Here is a 15,618-nt window from a genome sequence, read left to right on the forward strand (position 1 = left end):
GCAGATGGATACTTCTTCAGACCCACTAGATGTTATCTTTGCTGAAAATTTTGTAATGCTTTCACCAAAGCCAGTGTCATTGGCAACATTAATCAGAGAGTCATAGAAAGGTTCGGGTTGGAAGAGGCCATAAACATAATCTAGTTCCAACTCCCCTGCCAGGGACAGGCCATGCCCTTCCACTAGAGCAGGTGTTCAAAGCCCCATCCAACCTGGACGCAAACACATCCACAAGCTCTCTGGGCAACCTGTTCCAGTGTCTTAGCACCCTCAGAGTAAAGAATTTCTTCCTAATATTTAATCTAAGCCTGCTGTCTTTCAGTTTGAAGTGATTTCCCCTTGCCCTATCACTACATGTCCTTGTAAAAAGTCCTTCTACAGCTTTCTTGTAGGCCCCGTTAGGTACTGGAAGACACTCTAAGGTCTCCCTGGAACCCTGTCTTCTTCAAGATGCCTCTCAGCCTGTCTCCACAGGAGAGGTGCTCCAGACCCCTGATCACCTTCACAGTCCTCCTCTGGACTCACTCCAAAAGGTCCACAGGAGGCCCCAGAGCTGAAAATACCTCTCTAGGTGGGGTGTCATGAGCCCAGAGTAGAGAGGGAGAACCACCTCCCTCAACCTGCTGGTCAAGTTAAGTAGGGACCGAAGCACTAGAGAGGAACAGTCTGCAATGATACAATACTGGAGCTATCATGGAAGCCAATTCTGATATAAGAATAAAATATATACTGGTAATAATGTGTGTCAGAAGTAGCCTACCTGCTAGGGAAGCAGCAGAAGATTTTGACAATCAGAGAAGAAAATCTATAGAATAAATACGATCATAACCAACCATACAGCTACTGTCAGCCTTTTCCTACATTAAAGCAGGTGTGCTACATTAGTACATCTTAAAATTTTTCCCTTCTACAGGATATCTGAATGCTTGGAATCACTAGGTCTGAGAAGGAAATGAGATTTCACTGTATTTCAGAGAAAATTCCCTGACCACTCTTTCAAAGAGGATAAACACATTTATCTTTTGCTTCTGGTTCCTAAGAGAAAACTTATTAACGCTATCTAAAACTGAGATGCTGGAGAAAGCATGATGGCAGAGACAGCATTATCTGCCAACTCCCAGTAAGGATTTTGGTGACTGAGCAAAAATGTCTATGGTATAAGTAAACTCCTACAACCATTTGGACTGACACCTATGGGCAAAAACTAAGGCAAATGCCAGTTATTGTCAAGGACAATCTATTCTTAAGAATTTCACAGATAAAATAGGAGACAAAGGGAACAGACAGTAAATCATTATCAAACTGGAATAAAGAAACTGGAACAAAAATTTAAGGTATCAAAATATTCCAAGAAAAGATAAAATTATCCCAGCGAGAGAATTCAGAAAAGCTGCTGAAGTTGAATCATCAGGAGCCATAATTTCATCTGTCCAGATTCCTGATGTAGGAAATGCTTGCATAATTTCTGTTCTTTAGAAAGACAGTATTTCCTACCGAGCATAACAGAAACTCAGCCTTTCTTAATGAGCTAGTCTCCTCTTGGCAGCTGCTTATGTGTTGAATTTCTAAAAAGAAACCACGCCACCAAAGGAAGCATCTTTTGAGCATCTTTTCTTTTACTCATTCACTTCTTATTTTCCTCTTTGCGTCACATACATTTTCCCTACTCTGTTGGCCAGCTTAGTTCTGGAATCACACTGAGAGTCAATCATTTTGCAGTCCCTGACCCAGGGTATCGATTCAATGTTGTGACAGATGCCATTCAGTTATAATCAGTAACCAAGCCCTAAAATTACTTACTTGCATTCATGGACTCCCAGAATATAACTAAACAATTTTAATTTCTTTCATCAGCTCTCTACACAGCAGCCATATCATGCCAGCAAGACAAAAAGAAAAAAAAAACCAAAACAACAAAACCCAAAACAAACAAACCAAAACAAACAAAAAACTCCAGGCCTTTTGGAGCATGATAAGATCATGTTTTCCAACATGTTCCCCTCTGCAAAATAATAGTGTGCACCCCTTTAATATCCTTCATAGAAATACAAATTTAATATTTTTATCTATAATTTTCAAATGGGTACACATGCCATCTCTTAACCTGTCATAACAGACTTGTTTCCTATTCTTTCTGATGTCTATATACAGACACCAGACTCCCATGAAAATATTCCATTAGACCCACTGTGGAATTCCAGTTTCACCTGATGTACCTTTCATTACCACAGGCAATTTAAAGCTCAGGCATTCTGGTATAGCTGAGGAGACATAAAAGACTAAAAGTCACTTTAGAAAAGTTATTTCTCCGAAAAGGTCTAGGAAGAATTTATAAGCTTCCTCCCTCTGTTTCCCCCCACCCCCATCAGCAGTTATTCCAACACCTGAAGTTTTTTCCTATTTATTTACCCTTGCATTAGTGATGAAAATAGCATCTACAAGCCTACAAAGCATGAAGAATCTTTTAGATAAACAAAAGGCGAATTCTGATGGAGCCAATCCTTAAGCTTGGAAATGATAGAAATACAGGTAAAGAAATCAGTTTTATCTTCTGTTGCATTGCTATCTCATGTCTTGTCAACCCAATACAGAGAGGAAGAAGTAAAACTAGTATTTTCAACAAAAAGGAGATGGAAAGGAATCATCATCAGAGAGAAAACATTTAATAAAATACTTTAAACAGAAATTACTAAAGATACAGAAGACCAATAAAGATGGAAAGGCAAACAATCCCAGTAGCATGTTGGTTGATCTCAAAGCTTTTCTCTTGCAGAGCATGCTAAAGGAATGCATTGAGAACTACTTTGCTATATACTGTTCAATCACTCTATGTTTGTGTGATGAAAGCATATACTTGATGGAGTAAGTCCCAAGTCCAAGAGTATTTCCTGGACAATCTATAGATCCGAAATATTAATTACGCTACCAATGAACCAACAAGTTTTAAAGACTTGCTTTTTTGTGAAGGCTCAGCATAGGACACTAAACAGGCCAGCAATTACTACCTGAAACAGTTATCATCCCACTGGCAAAGGACAATGCAAATAAGATCTTCCTTTGGCATAATGAGCAAAAGTATTACAAAGGCATGTCTTGAAATACAAACCAGACATTTCACATGAAATGGTTCCTGTCTATTGCTAAATTCAAATGAAGAAGATCTAGGATGTGTTCTTCTTCTCCCTAGAGTGGAATTCTATTAAACACATCAAATTAAAATCAGGAAAATCTCATATGTATTAGAACGGGGAAAAAAGCTTCTAAGTTGAGAGAAACAATTCAGAAGGAGGAAAAAAATAAGTTCCCTTACCCCAAGATGAATCCTTTAGTCTCTCTTCCTCAATTCCATCCTTCTTAAGATGAAGCTTGGAAGAAGAATCCATAGTTAGATGGGTACAAGTTACTCCCACCCATTAAAACATATCTTTCAGCAAGAGAATTTAAAGGAAGAGTAAAAAGGGTTTGAGGTTGAGCTGAAAGTTAGTTAGTCAAGAAGTCAAAACTAAACAATCTCTTCTCTTTCACTTTTATCAAAACATAATCTGAGGAATGTTGTAAATCAGAGACTTAAACAAAGGAATTTGGAACCCTTGGTATGCCTAAACAACTTCTAACTGAGAAGCAGTGGAGTAAATCTTCTGTAGTAAGTCATATGCTTTGCCTAAGAGTTTGGAAAGTGGTCATATTCAAATATGGAAGGCCCATTTGAACAAGTTCTTTGGGATTCTTAGGGTTGGATCAAAGTCTAGAATGACAGTATTTAGGTAACATCTACAAAGAAGTTATGTGAAATGGCTGTGGGGAACTGAAGTTTATAGCAGGAAACATTTAGTACTTGGACACTATATTATGCCAAGTACCACATGTGAGTCATCTCATTCTTTCCTCTGGGCAACTGATTAGTGCCATTCCACTACAACAACAGCAAGTTGTAAGATACTTTTTAAGTGCACCAAGCTGTTCCCAGGGCTATTGCCAAACAAAGCAAGAATATTATCTTTGTTGTGAACTAATTACTTAGGTGGATGGCTAGATACCACTAAAATCTTGCTACACAACATATCAGAAATCTCATTCAGACCAAGTGGCAGAGATGTGGAAATCTGCAGGGGCAGAAACCAAGGTAAAAGAAAAATGAGAAAGGGAAATACAGGAATAAGAGCAGAACCACAATCCATCCTGCTCCTACCATTTTGATGTCAGTGCCAGCAAGAGAGGCTCAGAGCCTGGAGAGGGATCTCAAGTCAGCAGGAGAGCAGCTGAACAACAGCACAAGGGAATTCCAGCCACTGCAGCCAGTAAGACAGCTTCACTGGGGACCCAACTTAAACGTCCCTATGCAAATGCACATAGAATGGGGAATAAACAAGAGGAAGTAGAGACATTTTATTGTTAGCACAGAGACATGGTAGGATATCTCCTGTGACTGGAGTGTTGGAATGGAAGAATACAGGCTCTTTAGGAAGGACAGACAGACAGACAAGATGAGAGAGTGTCACCCTCCATGTCAATGACCAGCTGGAGAGTGTGGAGGTCCACCTGGGGATTGATGAGGAGCCAACTGACAGCTTATGGGTCAGGATTAAGGAGAGAACAAGGACAGACGACATTAATAGTGGGGGTCTGCTACAGGCCGCCCAACTAGGAAGACCAAGCAGATGAGGCCTCTGTAGACAGAAAGAAGGAGCCTCATGTTCCCAAGCCCTGGCCCTTATGGGGAACTTCAACCACCCTGATACCTGTTGGATACACAAAACAGAAGGGTATAAGCAATCCAGGAGGTTCCTGGAATGCATTGATGATAACTTCCTTGCCCAAGAGATAGAGGATCCAATAAGGAGACAAGCTATGCTGGACCTTGTTTTCACCAACAAGCAGAGGTTTATAGGGAATGTGAAGTTCAAGGGCAGCCTTGGCTGCAACTTTTATGAAATGGTGGAGTTCAAGATCCTTAGGGAAGTGCAGAGGCCACACAGCAGGCTCACTAGCCTAGACTTGAGGAGAGCAGACTTGGCCTCTCCAGGGATCTTCATGGAGAGTACCATGGGATAAAGCCCTGGAGGGAAGTGTGGCTGAAGAAAGCTTATTAATATTCAAGGAGATCACTTCTTCCAAGCTCAGGAGCAATGCATCTCAACAAAGAAGTCAGGTAAAAATGTCATGAGGCCTGTGTGGATGAACAAGGAGTTCCTGGACAAAAGGACGAAGTCAAACACAAAAAGGAAGCCTACGGAGGGCTACAAGCAAGGACAGGAAGCCTGGGAGAAATACAGAGAAATTGTCTAATAAACCAAGGATCAGGTTAAGAAAGCTAAAGCCCTGCTAGTATTAGGTCTGACCAGCAATATCAAGGGCAGCAAGAAAAGCTTCTATAGGTATGTTGGTGATAAAAGGAAGACTAGGAAAAATGTGGGCCCTGTCTGGAAGGAAGTGGGAGACCTGATTTTCTGAGACATTCTGGAGGCTGAGGTACTCAATGACTTTTTTACCTCAGTTTTCAGCAGCAAGTGCTCAAGCCCCACAACCCAAGTCACAGAAGGCAAAGGAGACACTGGGAGAATGAAGAACCACCCACTGCAGGAGACAATCAGGTTCAAGAACATCTAAAAACCCGAAGGTACACAAGTCCATGGGACCTGATGAGACACATCTGCACGTCCCGAGGAAAATGGTAGATTAAACGGCTAAACCACTATTCATCATATTTTACAAGTTGTGACATTCTGGTGAAGTTTCTACAGTCTGGAAAAGGGGAAACATAATCCCCATTTTTAAAAAGGGAAAAAGGAAGACTCAGGATGCTACAGGCCAGTCAGTCTAACCTCTGTTCCTGGCAAGAACTTAGAGCAGATTCTCCTGGAAACAATGCTAAGGCACATGAACAATAAGGAGGTGACTGGTGATAGCCAGCATGGCTTCACTCAAGACAAATCATGCCTGTCAAATTTGGTTGCCTTCTACAACAGGGTTACAGCATTGATGGATAAGGAAAGAGCAACCGACTTTTTCTACCTGGACTTGTACAAGGCACTTGGTACTCTCCTGCATGACATTGTTGACTCCGCACTGGAGAACCATGAATTTGACAGATGGACCACTTAGCGGATACGGAAGTAGTTGGATAGTGGCTCTTGAAGACTTGTGGTCAAGGGCTCGATGTCCAAGTACCAGTGAGGAGTGATGTTCCTCAGGGGTTGATATTAGGACCATCAGGGTTTAGCATCTTCATCAGTGACACAGACAGTGAGACTCACTGCACCCTCAGCAAGTTTTGCAACACCAGGCTGTGTGGTAGAGTTGAAAAGCAAGAGGGAAGGAATGCCATCCAGAGGGACTTTGACAGGCTTGAGAGGCAGGACCATGCAAACCTCATGGAGTTCAACAAGGCCAACTGCAAGGACCTACATGAGGGTTGGGGAAATTTCAAGCACAAATATAGGCTGGGTGGAGAATGGATTGAAAGCAACCCTGATGAGAAAGACTTGGGAGTCTTGGTTGATGAGAATATTAGAATCAGTTAGATTGGAAAAGACCTCCAAGATTATCAAGTTCAACCTCAACATGATCTGGCAATACACTCTTGCAGCCCATAGTCAACCATAGCCTGCATCAAAAGCAGCATAGCCAGCACATAGAGAGGCAGGTGATTCTGCCCCTCTACTCTGCTCTTGTGAGGTCCAGCTAGAGTACTAAGTCCAGTTTTGGGGCCCACAACACAAGAAAGACGTGGACCTGTTGGCAAATGTCAAAATGCTTTCCAATTTAAGACATGTTTTATAACAAATCTGTAAAGTTTCAGAGTGCAACAGAAAGCGTTACAGAAATGCAAATAATAGCATGGGTTAATGCAGTGTCTATAAGTAGCAGTTGTAATAAATAATTGAAATAATATGAATAATATGTACTGCTGATTCATAGTGAAGGGGAAAAGCCCTACTGCACCTGGCTGATAGAACTTCGGATACTGCAGAAGACAGGAACATCACATGTTACTATTGAGACTTACAACTCGTTCAATCGAAGACCAAATCCTAGCTAGCTAGAAAAGAATAAAGCTCTGATGTACCTGAGAATCCAGGATAATATAAGGTAATCCAGCAAATAATATATAAATATATATTATTCAAAAGCTTCCGAAGATCCATAATATACCAAGTTGTTGTCCTTCATTATTTATGTCCTACAGGTGTTGCAACAGCTCTATACTGGAAGCTTCTGCCATAGATGTTGTCCCCAAAGGTCTCAATAGTATGAATTATATTTCTTCCACAGCAGTCCAAAATATTACTGCTTATTTACCAAGACCTGTTGACAATCCTCGACTCCAAGAATCCTTTCCAACTCTTTTGCATTTTCTGGACAACATAAGTTAATGACGGGGGCGGGGGGGCAGGTTGGAAAGACGCTATAATTTACCTCTGGAAACAGCACTCTTTGCCTCTTAAAACACTGAGCTTCCTGAAAACATAACAAAAAACCCAAGAGATGCTGTCTCCTCTGCTTTGTGCAAACATCCACAAAATCCACTTCTGTTTGAAGTAAATAATAAGAGATAAATTACATATTTTTAATAGACTATTTTCTAATAATTTAATTGTTAAAATAGGGAGGTGAGGGAACCCACTCCAAATTCAATGGAAGAATAATCTTTCCCTTGAACCTCGAGTTTAACTCTTCAAGTTACAAAAACAAAAAGCACAGAGAACTGGCAAAATAATTTTATCACATTATTGTTGGCACCAAAACAGAGTAACTTTTAATCTATTTCAGCTGATATCATATGATCCAGTATCCCAGGGGAAGGGCTATTAATAGTAGTCAGAGCAAAGAGCAGAAGAGAGCAACTTTCCTCAGCCCAGAGCTAGGCAGCAGCTTCTCTGCAACTATTCTGCTCCATCCACCCAAGTGCATGAGGCCAAGTGGGATGGGAAGCCCAGTGGCAGTGGGCTTGCAGGGGTAGTACTGGGTACCAGGGCTCAACAGTTTCTGGCAGCCCAGCCCAGCTACAGCCTCACATTACAGCCCTCCTAATGCCAGCTGCCCCCACTTTTGATCATAGCACATTTGAAGAGCTTTTTGGCTACCTCTGTAGTGGACTGTGTGTTATTGTACTCAGGACTGGAAGGACAACTGAGTCAACACCAAAAAAGTAAATTGGTTATAAGTAAGTCTCTATCTCCTATTTGATATCGATAACATATTCCTTTAATGAGGGACAGAAGAGAAGAAAAAAACCAACAAAACAACCAAGGAAGATGGAGAAATGGCTTTCATCAACAGAAATGCACACAATCAGCCAACAAGCTGAATAATCACAAAATGGGGGAAAACCCTGATCCAAGCATTAATAATTCAATTAGTATTCATTGAAATAATATTGATTTTAATTAATCTATTTCACATCACTGTTCATATCCTATGTGCTTTAAAAATCATTAGTGTATGAGCCTGCTAAGTAGTCATATCTTTAAAAATAACAAAAGGGAGACATTAACTTGCTGAATAAATATTTAAAACCTCAAATAGTCAATAAAGAAAAATGAAATGTAATTGCTTGTCACTGTGCATTAGTAATATGGAATACACTAGTATGTTGCCAGCTATATTATATACATCATTTGATTCACTGGAACTTCAGTATATTAAAATACTGGTAAAACCTGCATTAGCCACCTAAGTATATACTTACCAACATGTATTTGCACAATACAATAGCTGGCACTGTTCAGTGACTGAAGCAAAACACTTTTAATTTATTCTACTGCTCTGCTCTGAGCTCATCCAAAATACAGAGGAACAAAAAAGTATATGTTTCTGATTGAAGTAGGCCCAGCAGATTGATAAAGAATATCTACGTCCATCACAGAGCTTTGCTGGAGATGATGTGAAACAAGGTGTGTTCCTATTGGAAACTCCAAAAGTCACTGTAATTCCTAAAGCGTTGTGCACCACAGCCAGCCAGAGCGAGAACACAAGAATTCCACTTCTCTGCTTTAGGACAAAGTTTTCCTTTTTGTGCTGAGTAATGCTGACACTCTGGCCCTGGCCCTTTGGCAGGGTACCTTACCAGTGGGTCTCCACCAAGCTGGATAAAAGAGAGATGCCTAGGCAAATGTAATTTGATAGAAAGCAGCAAGATGAATCTGAGGTGTCCAGTATACTATAATGACTTTATAAAGAGATAAAAATAAATATGCTCCTCTTTCTGTCACTACTTTTTATGTTACAGTGATACAGTGACTCCATAATTATTATTACTATTTTATTTATTTTTACAATATATTGAGGAAAATTCTGGCTTACAGTGCAGTCTGATGTTCTTCTCTCTAGCTGGGTAACTACAAATCAGAGAAATGACAGTTCAAGCACTTGGTTTTTAAACAAGGTTTTTTGCTATCTATAGGTCTCTAATTAAGCTCAGCCAATTTTTATTAGTTTCCACAGGTTCAGATTTCATTGCCAGGCAATCAAAATACTTTAAATCTTTTCACTGTCAGTCATCTGTATTTGCCTAAGAGAGCCTTTCACATCAGGGCTTTTACCTTAATTGATACTTGTTTACACTAACGATTTCTGCTATGTGTGAAATACTTTCACATGTAAAATAAACTGTAAGTAGCATTTCTCCATCTCCACCCCAAACTCATTATCTAAATGCTACAGGTTATTCCACATTTCTATATACACAAAACACAGAAGTGCTGATTTTCTTATTTAGTAACAGTTGTGGTCACCTTAGGTGTGCCAGCAGTTCAGCAAGGGGCACAGGCTGCCACTGCACATTATCACAGGATAATAGGACGGAAGAATTTACATTCCAGATACCTTTCAAAAAAACACCATAATTGGCTTATCAACAGTACTCAACCAAGCACAACATAAAGCTCAGGCACAAGCTTATTTTATATATGCATACCTATCAAATAAATACATGTATAGCTATCTATCTATATATTTTATTCCACACCATGTGCAATTTCAAATATATTAGGTTTTCCATTGGCATTACACACCTTGCCCCAGCCTGCAATATGTAGATATAGTAAGCACTATCACTTAAAGCATATAAATCTTTGCACACCACCTCTGTAAACAACCTCAGTGCACTCCAGTTTCCATAGAAGTATGTATTTGTTAAAGCTTTTTTACCTGAAAAAAGAAAAACACTAATAGCACCATGGGAGTTTCAAGAAAGGCAGGCAAATTATGATCACATTTACCATCTAATTTGCTCTCTGAGGCTTGTTTAAACAGTGCAAACATTGTACTCCTCTTCTTCATTTGTTCTGACAAGCAAGATGACAACTAATCACCATCAAGAGCTTTCCCGCTCTCCAGGCCCCTGTTTTCTGTTTATTCAATTTGATGCCTTCCAACCAAGGAAACTGTTAGCCTTCCCTGCCACCCCAACTGAGAAGGCCAGCTCTCCAAGGCCAGATTTCAACTAGAACTCTTGTAGGGTGTGAATCCACAGTGCTAAGCAAGGAAAAAAATGAGCTCTTTTTGCTGCATGATGTGTGATAGCACTGGCAGTGGGGTCTGTATAGGTTGACAAAAACATGTAAAGGATGCAAAGAAGGTTTTACACTGGCACAGAAAAAGAAGCCAGAGGAATGAAGAGACTTCCTCTACCCTCTTCCTTCATTTTCCCCAAAATGCAGATTTATGATCTACCAAAGCATCGCCAAGATTGCCCTAAAATGTGCAAAAATAAGATACACAATTAAAAGAAAAGAAAGAAAAAGAAGTTTGGAGAATACTGCAAAGCTACTTCAAGAATGTCTGTCCTCTGATAGATCCTCTTTCTGAAACTATTGCACTGATTGGCCTTGATAAGACTCAGCCACACAATCAAATTATCTTGGCTTAACGAGTTACACCAGTGTCATTGTCCACATGTCCCTTCTTCACCCAGAGTCTAAGTAAGACAACACAAATTGAAATGAAAAAGGACTAAGCCCTATTACCTCACATGACTGTTGGGCTACAATAGTACACAGTGGATATCACTCCTTAGCAGATCCATAAGCTATAAAGATTTCATATGGGCCACTTCTAATAAATTTAAAAATTAAAATTATGTTGAAACTTTCATATTTAAAAATGTAAAAACTATATATGCATATGCAAATAAGGACACTACATTTCAGTCTTATTGAACAGAGGTCATATCAAAATAGGGCATAATGTCAAGCAACATATATGCTATAAACAATCACAAAAATGTTTCATTGCTTCAGCTCTCTCATACTCTATTGATACTCTATTATATTGGATAGCACAAAGGAAATAATGTGAACAGGCAGTTGGCTAACTCTAAATTCATCAATTTTAAGAGGTCTTGAGCTTCGCATTGACCAAATCCAAATCAAAAACTCTTTTCCTTTACAAGCATTTGAAAAATGCAGTTAGGCATTAATTCATGAATTCATAGAAGGTGCTCCTTCTCTTACCATGACTCCTGTCCCTTTACCTGCAGTCAGCAGTTCATACCCCAGCCAGTGTCACCAGTATCACTAACCAGCCCCACTGCATCAGACTCAGCTATACAAAATACTGACATAAGGAAGCTTCTACTTTTGAACAGTTATTTAATGTTTTCCTGGACCTTGCAATCCTGCTGCTAACACACATAATTAAAGTCTGCACTAGAATACATTTTGAGTCAGGTGATTGTTCATGAAAACTATGAAAACTTGTCCTAATAGAAAGTGCGTGTGTAGGTGTGGTATTTCATTTTTTTTGGGTTCCACTCCTGCCCCAAACATTCTCCAGATAATTTCACATCCTTTCTAACATCAGGGGGGGTTTTCTCTTTCTAAAATTTAACTCTTTTTATTAATACCTACTCAGGAAAAAATCTAGAAATAAAGTATGACAAATGCAAATATCTTTGAAGCCTCCTATATGGCAAAGGGATAAAGCAGGCCATGTATAACCCAGTACTGCTTCTTACAAAAGTACAATTTGAAACAGATAGGCGCTTTGCAAACTAAAGACAGTGAAAGTTTCAGTGAAAGGAGACATAATAAAATTACTTACAAAGAGGTTAGTATATTCTTGGGAGGAACAAAGGGGGAAAAATGCCACTGCCCCTGTTCCTGCTGCTTCCAAAAGTACTTGCAATTTCTTTTTATTGAAGAAGATTTAGGGGACAGGATCATCAAAGCTGTTGTCTCTGCTGCATGTTACATGAGGCCCTTCAGTTTCTTGTCTATTACAAAGATAAATATCTTCATGGCAGTGAGAGGATCCCCCACATCACTCTGCCATCCATGCGTCATACCAATCTGTGGACCAAGCAGGTGGATTTTCTGATTTAATGACAGATCTGGTAGACTAATAGATTTTAGATTAGACCAGTCCACACTCATGTCAATATATAATCTTCAATGAGTGTCTAAGTCTGAAGACGTTCGGTAGTAGAGCTGAAACACTTTCTCCATATGTTATCTCTATAGGCTATGATACTTAAAACAGTCCATATCAAACTCAGAGATGTCTTTTCCTTTAGCCATTACTGCTGTTTTCTAGTGATTGGCTCATTTGTGATTTTAATTTGTAAAGATCAATTAAGCCACTATCCCCAAAGTTGCATGACACTGCAAAGCTGCAAAAAATGAGTTATGGATTTTTTTCATCTCATTTGCTTCACAGAATTAACTTCAAGGATCTTAAATTCTCAGCTTTTACATCAGAGACAGATGTTTGCAGAAGGAAACCAAAGCCCAAAAGTAACTTTCTTTAACAATTAAAATCCTGTGCAACTTCAGTGATGTCAACAGAATCAAGGGGGAGGTAAAACAGTGTGTGTTTTTGGCAGCTTTCCCTTTTCTGCCAATTAGAACAATTAGACTCTAAATTTCACATTAAGCTAAAAGAAATTAGCAGTGTTGTCTTGGTCAAATGTTAAAGTAAACACACTTGAAACATTAATCATAATTGCAGTTTTTCAAGGTATTCATATCGCATTCCCATCAGCTCATTTTCCCATGTTTACCATGGTGAATGTATTTTGATGAGCGACATCTGCTCTGTCTGTGCCAAAGGAGAGGGCTGGATCTCAGCTGCTAAAGCAGCAGGTTGCCAAAACAGTTGGACTCACCTTTCCTAGAAGAAGCCTTCAACTGCTTCTGGGAGGCACTTGGATACAGAGGAAGTAGAGCAGGTGGGAGGAAATGGCAAGAAGACAACTGGTTTCAGACATTCTTGTCCACCAAGTGGTGGGGAGAAGAGAGCAGGGCGCAGAGATGGGTGAAAGGTAGACTTAGGCTCCTAAGGAAGAAAACACATCTGAACCCTTTGTTGATTCTTAAATGGCCCAAAAGGGAGTGGGTTTTTTTAAGTATTATAGCCACTACAAGCTGTTTATTCAGAAACAAAGACTTTTTTGATGGGAAGGCAGGCTGTGCCTTAGGAATGGTACTCTTAATTTCTAACTACAGCCACTATGTCATAAACAAGCAGACTGCAAGATTTTTCAAGCTAATTAATGGTTGCTGAAAATGACAGGATAGGTAAAATTCAATTAAAAATGTAAGCAATGTATTTTGACATGCAATAATTTCCCCTTAAAATAGTTTCAGAGGAATGCTTTTTCCGTACTGTTGATGTGTAGAGGATCCTGTCAAACATCTTCTGGTCTCTCGACTCCTAGCTCTGCCGACCTCTCTGAGGCCAGCTCTGACTCAATCCAGGTGTTTCCAACAAACGCCCTTCTGTGCTGTACGTGATTTGCTTACAAACTCCATTGTGAGAAGTGGAAACCCAGAGACACTGTGGCACTACTTGGGAAAGAAAGCACCTCTGAGCTGCCACAGACCACTGAGAGCAGTGGTTCAATAGGAGTTAAAACAGAGTACACTGAAATTCAGGGGAATTTTGTTACCAACATGGACAAGACTTAGATTGTCTCTAAAATACTGTCAATAAGCAAAGCCAGCTGACTTCAAAAGGCCTCATCATTGTGCATCAGATGCAACAATCCTAGGTGGGGCTTGAAACCATTTTAGATTACAATTAAGGGTGGAGGTCCTGTCAAGTTTGTTTTCCATAAAGGACAAGTTTCCTTATAAAGTATTCTCTTGCATTTGAACTTTGCATGAAAATTCATATTTCCAACACATCATAATAAGTTTTTTACAGCTCAGTCGGTTAACAGGAATTAAACAGCCTTTGCTGTGACTTACACACCACAAATAAGGACATGTAAGAATAGACTGAAGCAGAAAGGAGTCACACAGCAAGAGAATTAGGAAATGCAAATATTTTACGTTGTCTGACTTTCAGCAGGTTATTTTCAGAAGAGCCACAAATGACACAAATACAAACCAAAGTACAAATAGTAATTGTTCTTATCTTTTGTCTGTACTCTACATGCCTGAGATGACTTTTTAAACAAACATTAACAAGTGATCTTAAGTAAAATGATCTGTCAACATGCCACATGACCATCCTATACAGTGGACCAGACACAAGTAGCCACATCAAACAAAACAGGAAGGATGAACTTCCTGTTCAGTTACTTGTGCAGCTTATCTCAAAAGCAAAAATAACACCTCCAAGTCTTGCTGAAGAGAGAAAAGCATATTTCTGTTGTTAAAGCAGGCACTACTACACGTTCCCTACCAAACCGCACAGATAGTCAGTATAGCCAGTGCCACAGCAGCATGTCAGATCAGAGCACCCTGGCTGCAGGGTTACCAGCGCTGCCCCTACCTACACTATTGCGTGCACATGCTGGTCCAGGGCATTGTGCATCAGCCTGCTCAGTCTAAAGCACAGCATCATCATTCTTCCCTTTTTTAAGTTAAAAAGCTAACTAAACCTATATTGCACAAAAAATTCCTGTGTAGTAGAATTTTTTTTCTAAGTTCAATAAGAAAAGTATCAAGTGGCAATAGCTAGGCAGTCTTTATTGGGCTCATAAAAGATTATGATTTTGCCCTATTCTCTATATAAGTGAATTTCTTAAAATATCATTTTTAAAATGGCACTTCTTCTCATGATAGTGTTTCTTTAATATATTAACTTTTCCATATCCCACACTTTGATGGTTCGGCAATTTTCTAGTTCATTTTAAATCAGTTTTTGACAAAACAATACCAACAGTTTAGTAAGTGTCCCGCTGCATTTTACAATTTACATTCCTTTTTGAAATATCCTCTTACTGAATAGCTTTAGCAACTAATAAAATTCTTCAATTTTAAAGCCAAAAGAATCACATTAAGCACTAAATTCCTGAGAAAGGGGGAAGGACTAGTGATACTGACTGTTGATAGTGGATTTTGGTTTTAACACTAGCAAAGCTTTTCTAAAATTAGAAATATATTGTAATTTACAGATTTCATGCATAACCTACCATATGGATTTTTATACATTTGATGCTTTGACATACAAATGTGTACACATACATGTATATATGTGCATAGATGTATGTAAATATTTAAGTACATATATATGACACTGATTCATATAGACAGACACATATATACATGCATATAAGCCAGTGCTGTTAATTTTCTCTGTCTGGTTAAACAATAATGAAAAAAAAATACAGTGGGAAGTCACCACTATGAAACAAAATATATTCTTATGTGATTGATAAGATGCAATAGG

The 15,618-nt window shown here is 39.2% G+C and overlaps 1 protein-coding gene across 3 annotated transcripts in view; it reads right to left on the reverse strand.

The window, feature by feature from the left end:
• FIGN (fidgetin, microtubule severing factor) overlaps positions 1–15,618 on the reverse strand; it is a 102,921-nt gene that overhangs the window by 44,458 nt on the left and 42,845 nt on the right. Inside the window, exon 2 of one of the 3 annotated variants that reach the window (XM_071562433.1) lies at positions 3,311–3,365. The exons of the other annotated variants lie outside the window; for them this stretch is intronic. Within the exon in view, the coding sequence (XP_071418534.1) occupies positions 3,311–3,365 (55 nt within the window). The remainder of the gene's footprint in view (positions 1–3,310; positions 3,366–15,618) is intronic. 3 annotated transcript variants of the gene reach the window in all.

Source organism: Pithys albifrons, chromosome 8 (assembly GCF_047495875.1).
Source record: "Pithys albifrons albifrons isolate INPA30051 chromosome 8, PitAlb_v1, whole genome shotgun sequence".
NCBI classification, from domain to species: domain Eukaryota; kingdom Metazoa; phylum Chordata; class Aves; order Passeriformes; family Thamnophilidae; genus Pithys; species Pithys albifrons.